Source organism: Cryptotermes secundus, unplaced genomic scaffold (assembly GCF_002891405.2).
Source record: "Cryptotermes secundus unplaced genomic scaffold, Csec_1.0 scaffold2534, whole genome shotgun sequence".
Taxonomy (NCBI): domain Eukaryota; kingdom Metazoa; phylum Arthropoda; class Insecta; order Blattodea; family Kalotermitidae; genus Cryptotermes; species Cryptotermes secundus.
Window position 1 is genome coordinate 50,635 of NW_019737437.1, and position 14,889 is coordinate 65,523.

Below are 14,889 nucleotides of genomic sequence, written 5' to 3' on the forward strand. Positions count from 1 at the left end.
CTGTTTTTATTAGAATTCCAGATGACTGAATATTGGATGGGGTTTTCACTTATATATTTTACACACAGCATTTTTTAAAACAAGATATTTAAAAAGGAAAGCAGTCTTCTGGGATGTGGCACTGTGTAGATATTGTTAACCAACGTTTCAGAGGAATGTATCACCTCCATCTTCAGGGTAGAAGAAAGAAGAAGAAACTCCGCAAGCAAGGAACTGGCAAGAACAAGTGCTCACGGATTGCTCACCCTGAAGATGAAGGCGATACATTCCTTCGAAACATCGGTTAACACAATACCTACACAGCGTCACATCCCAGAAGACTGCTTTCATCATAGTAACTGCTGTGAAAACCTAAAATCTTACAAGATATTTATAGATTATGGATGGGATGAGATGCCATGCATTTTGGTCGATTGGTACCAGTCTGCAAAACTACAATGGCATCAAATCCCAACAGAATATTTGTATAACTCACCAGCAAATTTATCCTTGTCCAGATCACCCACTGCAACAACTGCAGTTCCAAATCGAGCACCCTGGTTTCTGCCATCAATCTTCTGTGCTTTACTAAACATTGTAGACTGGAAATAAGTTAAATGAAGAGATCTTATCAAATTAGAGGCAGTAAAATGGATCTTAAACAAGTTATAAAATGGTGGGTTTGAGATTTTCATGACAGTGATTATGAATATGGTCTTCTGCGTTGTAACACCATGTAGTTCAAAGAGAAGCCGACATGCCAGAGGCAGCGTATTATTCTAAAATGTCAGACTCTGCCAGACCCAGCAGACTGCACACTTCAAGCTATGAAATGAACATGCAACATAACAATTCTGGCATGTTCACTTGATTCTGTTTAATTGTCTCAGAAATTGTAAAATGTCATTTACAGCAAAAAAATGTAAAAAAGGAAAGGCTATCCCTGTAACAGGCCCTGGAGGCCCATAGGGTTGTGAGATGTAGAGGCTCCCACATTTTCTAGACAATCAACTAACAGATGGCAGTGAGGTTGTCAGCCTTACATGTTGGCTGGCCGTCCTTTACCCCAGGAAGATTCCTGGTACTCAATTCTGTTAGAGGCTGAGTCAACCCCAGGGTCATAGTGTGGCTGGAAGGATTAGATCAATTGAAAAACATGAGTGACCTCATCGGGAATAAAACCTGTGATCTTCCAGCTTAGTGTAAATGAAAATGAATGCCTTCTGAGATGTGATACCATGTAGTCTGGTAGACAGCAATGAACACTGGAGGAATAGTGAAAAAGGGGTATGTGATATAGGATATGGAGGATTGGAATTAAGGCTGTGGATGAACCAATGCAACCTGGTCATCTGTCACTATGTCATATACTGCTAGGTTCATTCATCTATTCTGAAAATGGGGGCAGCAGGTTCCACCTGTGTACCAGACTATATGGTACCACATCTCAGAAGACTAATCATAACTTTCCTAGTGACTGGATAGAAAAATCCGATACAGTCACTACTGTCATCGTCATCATAGTTGTTATCCTCTTCCTCCTCCTCCTCAACATCACCACCACCACCACCATCACCATCATTCTCATCCTCAATACTTACCAGAATATATCTTACCTGTGAATTTGCTATAAAGACATAAATTCGGCCCTCATCATGTGAAATGGTGTACATGGGTGCTCCAACTATCAGATCATCCAGACCATCACCATTAACATCTGCTACTGCAAGGCTTCCTCCAAAAAACTCACCAACCTTTTCCCCAACCAAAGTCTTCTTTACCATATATGGTACACCCACTTCTTTTCTATAAATATATACCTGAAATTGTGACAGAGTTCATGAAATTTCATGGAATAAATCCTGGTTTGACAAACAGTGTTGTAGATTATTATAGCACAGGAATAAAACTAAACACAATGGCTCCAGTCTCATGACCAAATAAATGGGGATAGGCAGTATTATGTGAAACTGAACTCTGAAGAATAAAAAGGGAGAATATATTAATAGTTTTTCCTTCTAATGGTCTACTTATTCTAATTGTTCTGTTTTCTATTTAGATATTTACTTTCCTTATTCAGTCCAGAACCTTTTGTCTTCTCATTTGCTGTCTAAAAACAAAAATTAGGATATACAGAACTACAATTTTGCCTGTGGTTCTGTATGGGCGTGAAATTTGGTCTCTGACATTAAGGAAGGAACATTGACTGAGGGTGTCGGAGAACAGGGTACTGAGGAGAATATCTGGATCAAAGAGAGATGAAGTGATAGGAAGTTAGAGAAAACTGCATTATGAGGAGCTTCATAACTTGTACTCTTTGCCAAGTATAATTAGAAGGGCCATGCCATAGCTCAAGCAGTTAGTTGCTGGCTTCCCACCAGGGTGGCCCAGGTTCGATCCCGGGTCTGGTCAAGTGGGATTTGTGGTGGACAAAGTGGCGCTGGGGCAGGTTTTCTCCGAGTACTTTGGTTTCCCCTGCCCATCTTCATTCACCAATTGCTCCACAATCACCCTCACCTATCATCTGAGGCTGATACAATAGGCCAGAAGTGGCTGCAGTACAAGGGACTTAGTCCCACCCCACTAGCAATAAAAAAAAAGTATAATTAGAATGATGAAGTCAAGGAGGATGAGATGGGCAGGGTATGTAGCACGAATGGTGGAGAAGAGGAATACATCTTGAATATTGGTCGGAAAGCTAGGAGGAAAGAGACCACTAGGAAGACAAGGACTTGGGTGGGAGGATAATATTAAAATGGATCTCAGAGAGATAGGATGGGGTGATATGGAATGGATCAATCTGGCTCAGGATAGGGACCAGTGGAGGGCTCTTGTGAACATGGTAATGAACCTTCAGCTTCCATTAATTGGGAAGCTCTTGAGCAGCTACACAATTGGCAGCTTTACAAGAAAGCTCAGCTCAAAGAAATTAGTTAGTTGGTTAATTTCATATAATATATTTTATTTTTCAGTTTATTTCACTTCTCAAAAGGATATGGTATTTCAGAATTATCTTCAGCTATCTCTCATGTTCTATCCCACCACACTGAGTAATAAACAGTGTATCAACCAAATATAAACTTACACTCCCCTTGTTATCTGCACCTTGAGGGCCACTAGCTACATAGAACCTTTTGCCATGAAAGAACTCTCCAGAACTGACTTGATAACCTGCAACAGGTATAAACGATTATTTAATACCTTTCTTTGCTATTTCAGGTTTCTAAATTGCAATGTTTTTAATATTATTTGATTAATATTTGTTTTAAATTACTTAATACATTCAGTTAAATATACAAAAATAATTACATCACGAAACCCTTAAAGCATGCCAATATCTTGCTTTGTAATACAATTACATAATTATTAACCATTCTGATTTATGCAGTGACATTCTTTTGGAACCTGATGTGAAGGTGAAATCAATTAAATCACATTAAGTTATATTAAGGCTTAAAGGCCCACTTTTTATCATTTGAAATAAATACGGAATTTTCTATTTGATGAGAGGTTCTCACAGTGATAAATATGAAGAGTACCATCTTTTTGGATGTGATGCCCTGTAGTGTAGCAGAAGTTCCCAATATTTAAGAGGAACAAACTGCCTTCATTTTTTAGGTCGAAAAGCAAGCCAACCAGCAAGAAGTATACAGCAAGCTGAGAGCCCATTACTTGTTTGGATTACTTTTTGAACCTGGAGATGGAGATAATATGTTCATCCACAATATCAATGTACTTCCACCAGCCTACACAGTGTCACATCCCAAAATAAATTCCCTATTTGCATGGGAATCTAGAGGACACATCATATAACCTTTTAACTGCATATAAACTGACAAAATGGTAATAACACTTGGATAAGGTCAACAAAATAAATTTGTGTGGCAGCTCTTTGGTCTTTCGCTGTGCTCTTGGGTTCAGCTTATTATCAGGATACAATATTTTATGTTGACTATGACAGAAGAATATGTGACAGGAAGCAATTTCTTGTAACATGTTGACAGACGTCAGAAAGTGTTTCTTTGCTAGGGAGGAAACTTAAATGATGGGATTGTGTTTAATCCTTTGACTGCCAAGCCCTGCCATTGAGGATATAGTAATGTCAAAGCCACTTGGAACAAACACGGTTGCACTGAAAACTCAAGAGTACTCCTCAAATGATGCTCTAACAACACCAAGTATAGGTCATGTGAAAGCCTGTCCTTTCCTTTAGACATCAGTATGTCACATTTGATCCCATCTTTTGACAGAGATTCTGTATTAATCGATTAATGAGTCCAACTCTTCAGCTGTAGCATTTCCAGTGTGAAGTACTCTGAGTCAGTCTATTCAGTATGCAGAGCGTGAAAAGTGAGAAAAGAAAATTATCAAGGCATCAAATATAAAAATATATATCTTTTCTCACTCCCTTCCTGTTTACCTTCAGATTAATTACACACAGTGGCATGGTGAATGAACACAGTCTTTTATTACTACCTTCTTCTTCTACCTTGATGGATTAGGTTCTCTGGCTTGTTCCCATTCACAATTAATTATTACTACTTTTACAGTGTTAAATTATCAAATAAATGTTTGACTATACTTATACTAATTAACTACATGCCTCTTTGTGGAAGTATGTACAACTAACCAAAATATTTCATTTTGGAAAATCCTCTTATATTTACAGTATCTTGCTCAGTCACACTCCAGTCTGTTGCTTGAAATACTGCATAATGAATAGATGCTCCTGCAATAAAGAAAATATATTACTCATTATTTTGTAAAACAGCAACCCTCTAGTGCTGCATATTCTTTTTCATTAACCCTTGACAAATTTATATACAAACAGTGCCAAAACTAAGATCCAAAATGATTCTCAATATTTTTAAGTTCATGGAAGCTGAAAAATTGAAATGTAACTCCAATGACATTAGAAAAAATCAATGTGAAGAAAGAATGAACTCAGTAACCTCTTCAGAGACAAAATTGCAAATGGGAGGATAATATTAGAATTTAGAATTAGGTTGTGAGGTGAGGGTGGGAAATGTATTTAATTGGTTCAGGATAATTTTCAGTAGCAGGCACATGTGAACACAGCAGCAAATCCTGTTCTATAAAAGGTGAGAAATTTCCTGACCACTGAGCAGTTAGGAGTGTCTCAAGAAAGAACCTGCACAAAAAATGAAATAAAAAGTAAAATGTGAAAAGAACTGGTGCATCTTTATATAAGAGAAATAATGTACAGTCTTGTCTAGGTATAGTATTTTATGATAAAACATATTTTTGTTTTCATGTGTGTCATTTTATCCCACAAATCTTAGCCCAGAGACCACAATCCTCACCAAGGTTTTCTGTAATTTTCCTCATTCCCTTCAGGAGAATGCCAGGACTGTACCTCAAATTAAGCCATAATCACTTCCTTCTGCGTCATCTCCAGTTCATTATTCACTAACCATGCAGTTATTCAATGCTATATAATTTGAGTTCCTGACAGAATAATTAAATAAACCATTAATAAATGCACAAGTAATCATTAGGAAATAATTAATATACTAACCTCTAGAAAGATATACTCCAGGTGCACCAATCAGTAGTTCTGACCTATTCTGTGGCTGGAAGAAAATAAAATTAGGACAGTAATCTGTATTTTCTTTGGGCAGGTAAAGTAAAGGTGAAGTCGTCCCCATACTTAATTAATTATCAAAACACGAAGATATATGGAGAGTGAAAATATAGTTCTATGCATTCTCAACCTCAACACTAGATGCAGGTGAGTGACAGCATAGTGGAGTGCTTTACTTTGGGTAACAATTGGATATGAGGCTGAATGGGCCCCGGTGACAGTCTCAAGGCTGGGAATCATGATCCCCTGGTCCTCCACTCTGTAGCCTAATCACTGTATTGGCTGAGCTATCATGATTACTTTTATTTGGGTAATATACAAATAATAAAAATGATTTATGAAATACTCAAGAATAACTGATGAATCATATAGTACAGTGTTCTTCAAACGTATTTGACCATGCAACATTTTTTCCTTCATAAAATACTAAAAGGCTCAAAAATAAAATTTAAGGTCATGCATATGAAAAGGTCAGGGATGTCTTTCACAGAACTAACATCACGAAATGAAGGCTTATTTGAAAAACAGACAATTATTATACTATGTAAGATTTGAGGCTTTCACGGCAGTGACTATGAAGAAAGCAGTCTTCTGGGATTTGGCACCATGTATATGTGGTGTTAACCTACGTTTCGGAGGAACGTATCGCCTCCATCTTCAGGGTAGAAGAAAAAATATAAGAAATCATAGCTATACATAGCTGTGTATATTTCCAATACCAGTCTGCTTTTACTGGTTCTCACGGTCTCTTCGCTTGCAGATTTTAAGATCCATATTCACTTCTTTGTAAAATGTATGCTTATTGTGTGTTTGTTTGTGTGAGTGGGTTTTAAGGCATGTCAGCACTGATGGCCAATTCTGCCTAGATCAAATTCAACTTTAAAGATCCAGTTTGGATCTGAGGTTTCCAAAACAGTGACTTATGAATGGTATTACATTACTATCTTCTGGGATGTGACATGTAGTCCAGTGGAAGTTCACTGATGTTTCACATTAATGTACTGCTTGCACCTTCTGGGTCTAGGAGTAAGATAATCAAGCAACTACCAAGACATGAGCAGCAAGCACAGCTGAAGATAGTGGGAGGATGTTAAAATTCTTCCACACAACACAGCATCACATCCTAAACCATATTACTCTTAAAATGTCCATTATTTTTCCTGGTATGAAATTAATAAAATTATGTATTTGTTCACTGTAGAGGGGATTGACTGATTGTGGTTAAAACATCGAATGTTTCTAAATATCTACCAGACTACATGGCATGATATCTCAGAAGACAGGAGGTCTAATTTTTGATGGACCGTTATGAATTGGCTCATATTGTACAACCTTCAACCATGAATTTACTACCACACATACATTATCAGATATCTATGAATGTGACATGTACAAACCTTATGTGAAGGGAAGTGAACAGACATCCCTGCTTGACCCACCGCATAGTTCGCTACATGCTGCTTATTCACAAGAGCAGTATACATATCTATAACAATACAGATTCAACACATATTATATATGGATTTAAATGTAATTTTTTGAAAAACTTTTAATTTAGGGGGAGAAAAAACTGCTTATTTCATGCTAGTGAGTGCACAGAACTCAACGCTAAATTCAGATCAGATTAAAGGAGTGGGCATTAAATGACCCCTGCATCACACTAAGCTTAAATATCTCAAGAAATGCAGTAATAAAAATTGTACATCATTTGCAGTCAATGTTTATATATCAGTTGCTTCCATTCTCAGATATTCTGCTGAAGCTTTCAATTGGCAAATCATCCATCTTCAATAAAAAACTTTTCACAACTCATATCAGCAAAAATAGGATTCAAGTATTTTTCTTACACAGAATTAACTCTTCAAAGTTTGGAATTAATTTAATATATAAAATAAGAATTTCTGGGAAGAACTAATTGCCTACATTCCTCTGATATGATACACATCACACAGAAAACGATGTGTCCAACAATTCTTCAACTGTAGTGTGTATTTGTTGTTGTGGGGCATGTGTTTACCAACCCGTAGCCTAGCAACGATGGGGGGGATACATACACAGACATAGAGAAAGATGATGTTATAAGCCTAATTTTATTTTTGTTTTCAAAATACAGAAGTAGACTTAAAAAGCATTTGGACTTCCCTACGCATACACAATAATATTGTAGCGTGTTTTGCTACTGAAGACGCCGTTCGGATTGTTAATTGGTTTATTTAACAACCTACAAGTCTTGGCTACAATTAATTACAACACTGTTATGGGTTTCCACAATTTACAAACCCTATGCACTAATCATTCACTCTTTCCTCAGTAGTCTGCACGTATTTATAACGCGGGAGTTATACAAGTGCAACTTAATTACTCACTCCCAATACCTTCTCAGTTATCACAAACTGTCACTGATTATCACACACTAACTCGTTCACTGCTGACTTGAGAACTCACTTCGGGGGCTGATACACTTTAACTGACTCCGGCGGCTGTGTAGTTCCCTTATATAGTTGCAGCGCCCGCCTGTTATGCAATTGGTACCGCTGTTGGCTGTTACCCATGTCACAGCTGCATTGCATGTTACATCACCGTGGAGGGGGGAAACAATGGAGCGCTGACTCACCCGCCACGTCGCTGCTGGGTATGGAAGGGTTGTCCTCCATTGTGCAACATGTCACACTGCTCCCTCCTTAAGGCTGTTCGTCCCGAATAGCCAAACGGTGCACCCCCGTTCCTTTTCTTTGGAGGCTGTGCTTTCTGCGTCTCCTGTTTCGGCTACTCCTCGCAGCTCCCCCTCTTAAGACCAGCTCGTCTCGAGCGGTTTCCTGTTAAGTGCCTGAAGATCCAGTTGTATCACATTCATTCGTCGCTCATTCAGCCTTCATTCATTCTTGCTAGGGAGGCCGGTGTTTCTACATTACCGGTTCCTCCTCTATCCATTGTGTCTTTTTCCACTTTGGAGGGGGTTGACCCCTCCATAAGTTCAATTCCTTGTTTTTTTGTAATCCGACAGAAGATCTGACCATTCGCTTTGCGATCTTCATGCTGACAAACTCGTAGATGGTCTTCTTACAAATTCTCTCTCGTAGGTGCAATTGCTTTCCTGATCTACACCCTCCGATGGCTTCCTTGGTTGGCACCATTTTCTTCTGGCATAGCGGCTGTCTGCCGTCTATGTTCTTTATTCCCAGTTCTTCCTTTCCAGGTTTCTTCTCAACATCATCTGCTTTTCGTCCCATATGCCTGTGTCCTGCACAGAATGTAATCTCTATTCTGATGGTGGTCACTTCTTTCCACTGGCATCTGAAGGTTCCCTGGGGAGTTTCCTTCTGAAGGCATTTCTCCAATGTCGTACCACTGTCGCGACACGAGATGTCTTCCAGCAGGTGGCAGCCAACTTCATCCGGGATTCATAATTTCTGCGGGTCCGAGATTTATTGCAGATGTTCCTCTGACGCCATGCCACTGTTGCATGGTGGGACACCTTTCTGTGGACGACGGCCAATTTATTCTGGGGTCTGCAATTTTCCCGTGGCAGATTCTTCATATTTCGTCGTTTTCGGCCCCTACACCTTTTCTTCTTCGGTCCTCCGACCGGCATTACTTCAGCGTCTTTTACAGGTACCTCTCGTTGTTCTGCCGCCTCACGTTTCCTGTCCACTGAGGCCGGCTCTTCTTCTGGACGTGCCTCCATTTCTTGGCAGGCCATTGTCACTCCGACCGATATTACTAAGGGGACCTCTTCTTGTTGTGCCGCCGCAGGCTTTGTGTCCACTGTGGCCGGCTTTTCCTCTTCTAGACATATGGTGGCTGTACTTGCTTCGATGGCTCTCGTTTTTGCTTGGGTAGCTTCTCTTTCTGCGGCCATCATGTATTTCTTATGCTCTAACCAATAAAACTGAATAAGTGAAATGTCTAATAGGAACATTAACCTTTCAAAGCCCATTGCTTCTACATGCAGCAGTTGCTTTAACATACTAAAAGTCTGCATTCTGCATACAAAAGACCATAAGTTTTTCCTGTAAGAAACAAAAAGCTGTAAATTAGATGCTACTTCTGGCAATCTCCACAGTCACCTGCAGCAGATCCCCAAATCTCACAGGAGAGTACTGTCATCATACAAGCTGGTAGATATTTATCAACATCTTGGGTGAATGTGCTGTCTCCATCTTCAGTGTAGTTACTCTTCTACCCTGAAGATGAAGGCAACAGTTTCCTCCAACGCTTAGGTAACTCTAGACCAGATTACAAAATGTCACATATGAGAAGACAGCTATCCTCGGGAAGTAGAAACTTTATTTTGACAAAACACTTGTGTAGCTACGGATATGGTGAGAAACACAGCCTTTAAAATGTGACTGCATCTTGTTGAATTTGGGATTCTCACAGCTGAGACTGGGAAAAGCACTATCATCTAGGATGCGATGCCATGCAGAAATTTAGCCATGTTTCACATGAATGTTGGTAAACTTGTACCAGTTTGCATGGCATCACATGCCAGAAGATAGTACTCCTGACTGTAGCTTATTTTCTTTATAGCATCAGTTATTACCTTGATTAAGCAGAGGCAATAATTTGTAGACACCATTAGCAGATGAAATATTCTGCTCTATTTTTGAGCAGTAACATACACCAATCATGAAATCAATTGAAGTCCTCTTGTATGTATTTCTCCACCGATGACCACACACCTAAAACCATTTAATTAATATAATTTCTTCCACAGATCAAACCCATACTGCAATATGAAACATGCTACACAGGCTCTTGAACTGCAGAATTGAGAAGCACAGTACAGTACAGAGCAACCAGATCACCAGTCATTATGCATCAATGATACTATCTGCTTCACGGAGCATAGTTCAGTGACAAAAGGAAATTATTCACAAAAGTAATGGTTGATATAGTACTACCTTAAGAAGCATACCTGACAACAGCAGATAACATGTATGAGAACATTAGGTATCACTGCCATAATTTACATTTGTAGAACCATAATTACATGTCGTTCAAGATTTGAAATCTACTAGCTGTGACTAAGATGATTATTATCTTTTGGAATGTGACACCATGCATGAATGCCAGTTGGGGGGGGGGCATACTAGGCATCTGCCATCCCTCTCGATTAAAAATATTTAAAAAGCAGGAAAGATACCAAATACCAATAATAAATATTCACATTTTTTTAAACTGCTAAACGTAGTCTTAATCACTTTTAACATAATGTAACGTGTTTTGCGTTACCGAAGACGCCGTAGAGATGTTTAATTGGTTTATTTAACGATCTACAACTAACGNTGCCATGCAGTCCTGAACATCAGTACAATCATTTTGGAGAAACCTGCTATTTCCATCCTCATGGTAGAAAGTAAGCCAAGCATGGACAGATGGACAGATGTGTTACAGCCATAGAGACAGGGAGGATGGAACCAGGATCCTGAATGAACCAATAGGAGAAGGGAGAACTATGAAGAAATACTGGCCCTTCGAAGAGCCACTTTACAAGGGTAGAGTGACTGGAAGAAACAATGAGTTTCAGTAAACCAACAAGAGGTGCACTGTTTCATTGTTCTTTTCTTCTTGACTTCCCTCTTACCTCCTATCGATTCCCTAAAAATCATTACTTTGCCCAGTCACTCTGTCCTTGGAGAATGATTCTTTAACCTTTAAGAGATGGGCCACTTAAATTCCCGTAATGGCAGCAGGCCGGAGTTAATTTAAATGCCCACCATTGTAGAGTATTAAAAATTGTAAGCATGTTACTGAAAATGCTGTGATTTCTACAATTTTTGTGATTAACGAACGAAATAAATGCTGCTTTTATCTAGAAAGAATATAGAATCAGATATTGTAATTTACAGATTTTAAAGTCTGTAAAAATTGTTACACTGATTCCAAAATTTTTTTTCCCAATTTTGAGTGTCTGTCCACAAATATGCATATAGTTTCTGCAGTATAAGTGCATGCTGCTGACATCCTGTCTTACTATGTCTTATCTGGCGAAAGGGGTGGAAGTTTATGTTTGTATTGCACATTCTCCAGTCATGCCGGAACCTTTCTGTATGCACGAGTGTGGGCGAAGTCTTATAGTACTCTGTCCTTCAGACACTCTGACTGTGTATACCTTGGACTAGCCACACAGAGGTACTGTTCCTGGAATAGCCCCACATTTCCCCCTTGCTTCCATGCCACTTTCAGAGTCATCTGTACCGCATTCTGAATCACTGTCATTTATCAGCGGCCTAGCAATTTTGGCTTCGTCCATGGTGGATAGTTAAAATTGTGATGCTTTATAAGCGTTACGATTAGAGGAGGCAACTCGACATCACTGGCCGACTTCCTCTAATACGAGAGTGAGGTGTCGTGTGCGCTCTTCATGTGGGAAATGGTGTTACATCTGGACAAAGTGCATGAATTGCGACGTCGGACTCTGCATTCAGTTAGATGATGCAGGAGGGAAGACTGTCTACTTATAAAGTGGGTGCCCAAAAATAATGTAAGTAGAACAAGTATTTCTATCTTAAAATTAGATTTTAAAACACTGTGTGCACGCATGGACTGTGCGTACCCATACAGTGTTGCACGGCCACTCGGCTACACTTTAAGGTCTCCATACAGTGTCACTAGGCTCTTAAATGTTAAATAGCCAATATTCTTTACAACTGCTTTCCTTATTCCTATTTGTTTGCTCACAGACCTTGTCCTGACTCCCATACCCTACATCCATGCTACTTTCCTACCAATGACTTTCTCTTCTATCCTGAAGGTGGAGGAGGCAGAAGGTTCCTCTGATATGTTAGTAATGATCCACATGGAGTCACATCAAAGGAAATAATATTATTCATAATCTTACATATTCTTCAAATTTAAAATACGTGCACTGTACATCACAGTAATACTGAGATACAATATTCAATATAAGATTATGGACTTCCAGGATGTCTTGCCACCAAATTTGGTAGATACACGTCAATGTTTTGATGGACCCTACCACCTCTATCTTCAGGAGAGAACAAGCAATGGTACTTACATACCAGACTACAAGGCATCATATCCCAATAGACTGTGATCTTAATTCTGACCTCTGTCAGAACCAAAAATTTCATAATATTGCTGATGATCTTGTGACATACAACTTATAAAATATATGGTATTCAAAACTTGTATATATGTTGCACTCACAACAACATCCCCTTCCTCTTCTCGGATATCCATTGCTCCTCCAATCCAAGCTGCATTTTTTTGTTCTTGGTATTTCAATTTTCCTTTTCCATATTCCTTTTCATTTTCTGTATACCAATTCACACACCAGAATTAGTAAATTTTCATTTCATCCAGTGACATAAAAAGAAAACATTCAATGAAAATAATTAACAAGTAAGAATTACAATGACTGAACATGATAATCAGTGTCATGCTGACATTTGTGTTTGTGGCTGCCCCTATCAATCTGAGAATCTGTTGGAGTGATTGAACTTTTAAAACCTTTCCTTCAAGAGGATAATGTAATATAAATTCGCATTTCCACTGAGAGAAGAATGAATTCCATGAAGTTCAGCGCTTACTATTCACTAGAAAATCTTTTAATATCTCTTTTGCAATTAAAAAAATTGATGTCCTCTAAATTCTATTTTGAGAAGCATACTGTACTGTAACTGAATATCTAAATAATCAAAAGATTAATATCAGAAAGTACCAATATCTTTAATGTTTTACTGTGCCCACAAGTCAAGTGCATTTATTATTAGTTAAAATGCATTAAGCGGCCTCCGTAGTCTAGGGGTAACGTTCCCACCTCGTGACTCAAGGTATGCGGGTTCAAACCCGGCAGAGGTCGTGGAATTTTTAAGGGTGGAAAAATTCAGGGAACAAGTCCTCCGGGAGGGACTTTAAGCCGTGGGTCCCGTGTCGTAGCTTTACAGTACGTAAAAGAACATCATGTCCCAAGGAGACCACTGAGCTAAATTCAGGACATTTCCCGCCCAACAGTAGTCTCTAACGCCTCTGGTAGATGGGGGAAGCATCGAGATACCGCTGAGCCACTAGAGGCCGAATTCGCTGGTCGAGTCGGGACTGATGACACGCACCAGTACCGGTAGGGAATAGAGACTGGTAGACTATCATAGGGGGACGCACAATGGACCAACAGTTGGTTTAAGTGCATGGGGAAACCCACCCTCTCCAATACAATACAATACAATAAAATGCATTAGAACAAACTGAAGAACCCAGTCTTGACTAGGGATATGACACATCACAGCATCCCAATTAACTAAAGTGATGGATTATCAGTTTACTGGCAAACTTACGAGCAGTATCAAACTTTACTGCATCACATGATTCTGCAATAGGACATCTGAACACCACACCTGGTTCTATGACACCAGGATACAGCTTGGTATCATTACCACGAGGGGCACCAATCTGAACCCTAAAAAGAGAATGAGTGAAGATACATTAAAATGTTGCTTTAAATTTACAGTAGGAATTGTGTCATGGTAACATTTTTGCCCGTTATTTTGGTGCTGGTGTACATTTTATTTCTCAAGCTAACAAAATAGAGTTATCTAACAGACTTCAGTACAATTTGCTTTCAAATTAGACTTTCATCAAGTCTCCAAAACCTTAACAAACTGATTACAATGTGATGTAAGCCTAAACAGTTACTTTATTCAAAATGGTATATTATTCTCTTTCATAGTTATGAACAGTTACCAATATTTTGGAGGAACCTATGGCCTTCATTTGTCTACATTAAAGATGAAGGCAGCAAATTCCTGAAAGAGTGACAAATACCCAAAGTGTCATAACCTTTATGATTATGATCTTAATTTTCATTGACATGAAAATGTCAAAACTAATCATATTACTTTCTTGTGTGTATGCATATAAAACTAATATACACTACAGAAATCTCTCTTCTCCAGTGTCCAGTTAAGCTCTGCAACCCAGCAGGCTACATCCTCAGATATAAGGCTGAGACATGAAACTGATCACACACCTCCCTATATCACAGAGATCAAGAATGCGTGGACCTATACCCCTTGGTCATCCAGCCCATAGCCAGTTGCTATACCAGCTGCACTATCCCGGCTCTTATCCTATGGTGTACTTCTGTGAATACTCAATTCTAGCGGACATCAGTGATGGCCACCCTGTCCCTTTTATTATTCTGTTATGTGACGTTCACGGAAACCAAGCTGGCCTGCGTTAAGCAGACCTCTTTCTTCAATGTGCTTTTGGAATATTTTTCAGAATACTTTCAGGGATAGTTTTCCTGTTGTGGATAGGAGGCTAATCGGACGTAAATTTTG

At 39.0% G+C, this 14,889-nt stretch overlaps 1 protein-coding gene across 3 annotated transcripts in view; it reads right to left on the reverse strand.

The window, feature by feature from the left end:
• LOC111870474 (integrin alpha-9) overlaps positions 1-14,889 on the reverse strand; it is a 54,230-nt gene that overhangs the window by 37,382 nt on the left and 1,959 nt on the right. For all 3 annotated transcript variants that reach the window (XM_023862803.2, XM_023862800.2, XM_023862802.2), the window contains exons 2-10: positions 13,885-14,006; positions 12,758-12,864; positions 10,128-10,266; positions 6,982-7,070; positions 5,519-5,573; positions 4,610-4,708; positions 3,065-3,150; positions 1,596-1,799; positions 476-581 (exon numbers count right to left, since the gene is read on the reverse strand). In XM_023862803.2, the coding sequence (XP_023718571.1) occupies positions 476-581; positions 1,596-1,799; positions 3,065-3,150; positions 4,610-4,708; positions 5,519-5,573; positions 6,982-7,070; positions 10,128-10,266; positions 12,758-12,864; positions 13,885-14,006 (1,007 nt within the window). The remainder of the gene's footprint in view (positions 1-475; positions 582-1,595; positions 1,800-3,064; positions 3,151-4,609; positions 4,709-5,518; positions 5,574-6,981; positions 7,071-10,127; positions 10,267-12,757; positions 12,865-13,884; positions 14,007-14,889) is intronic.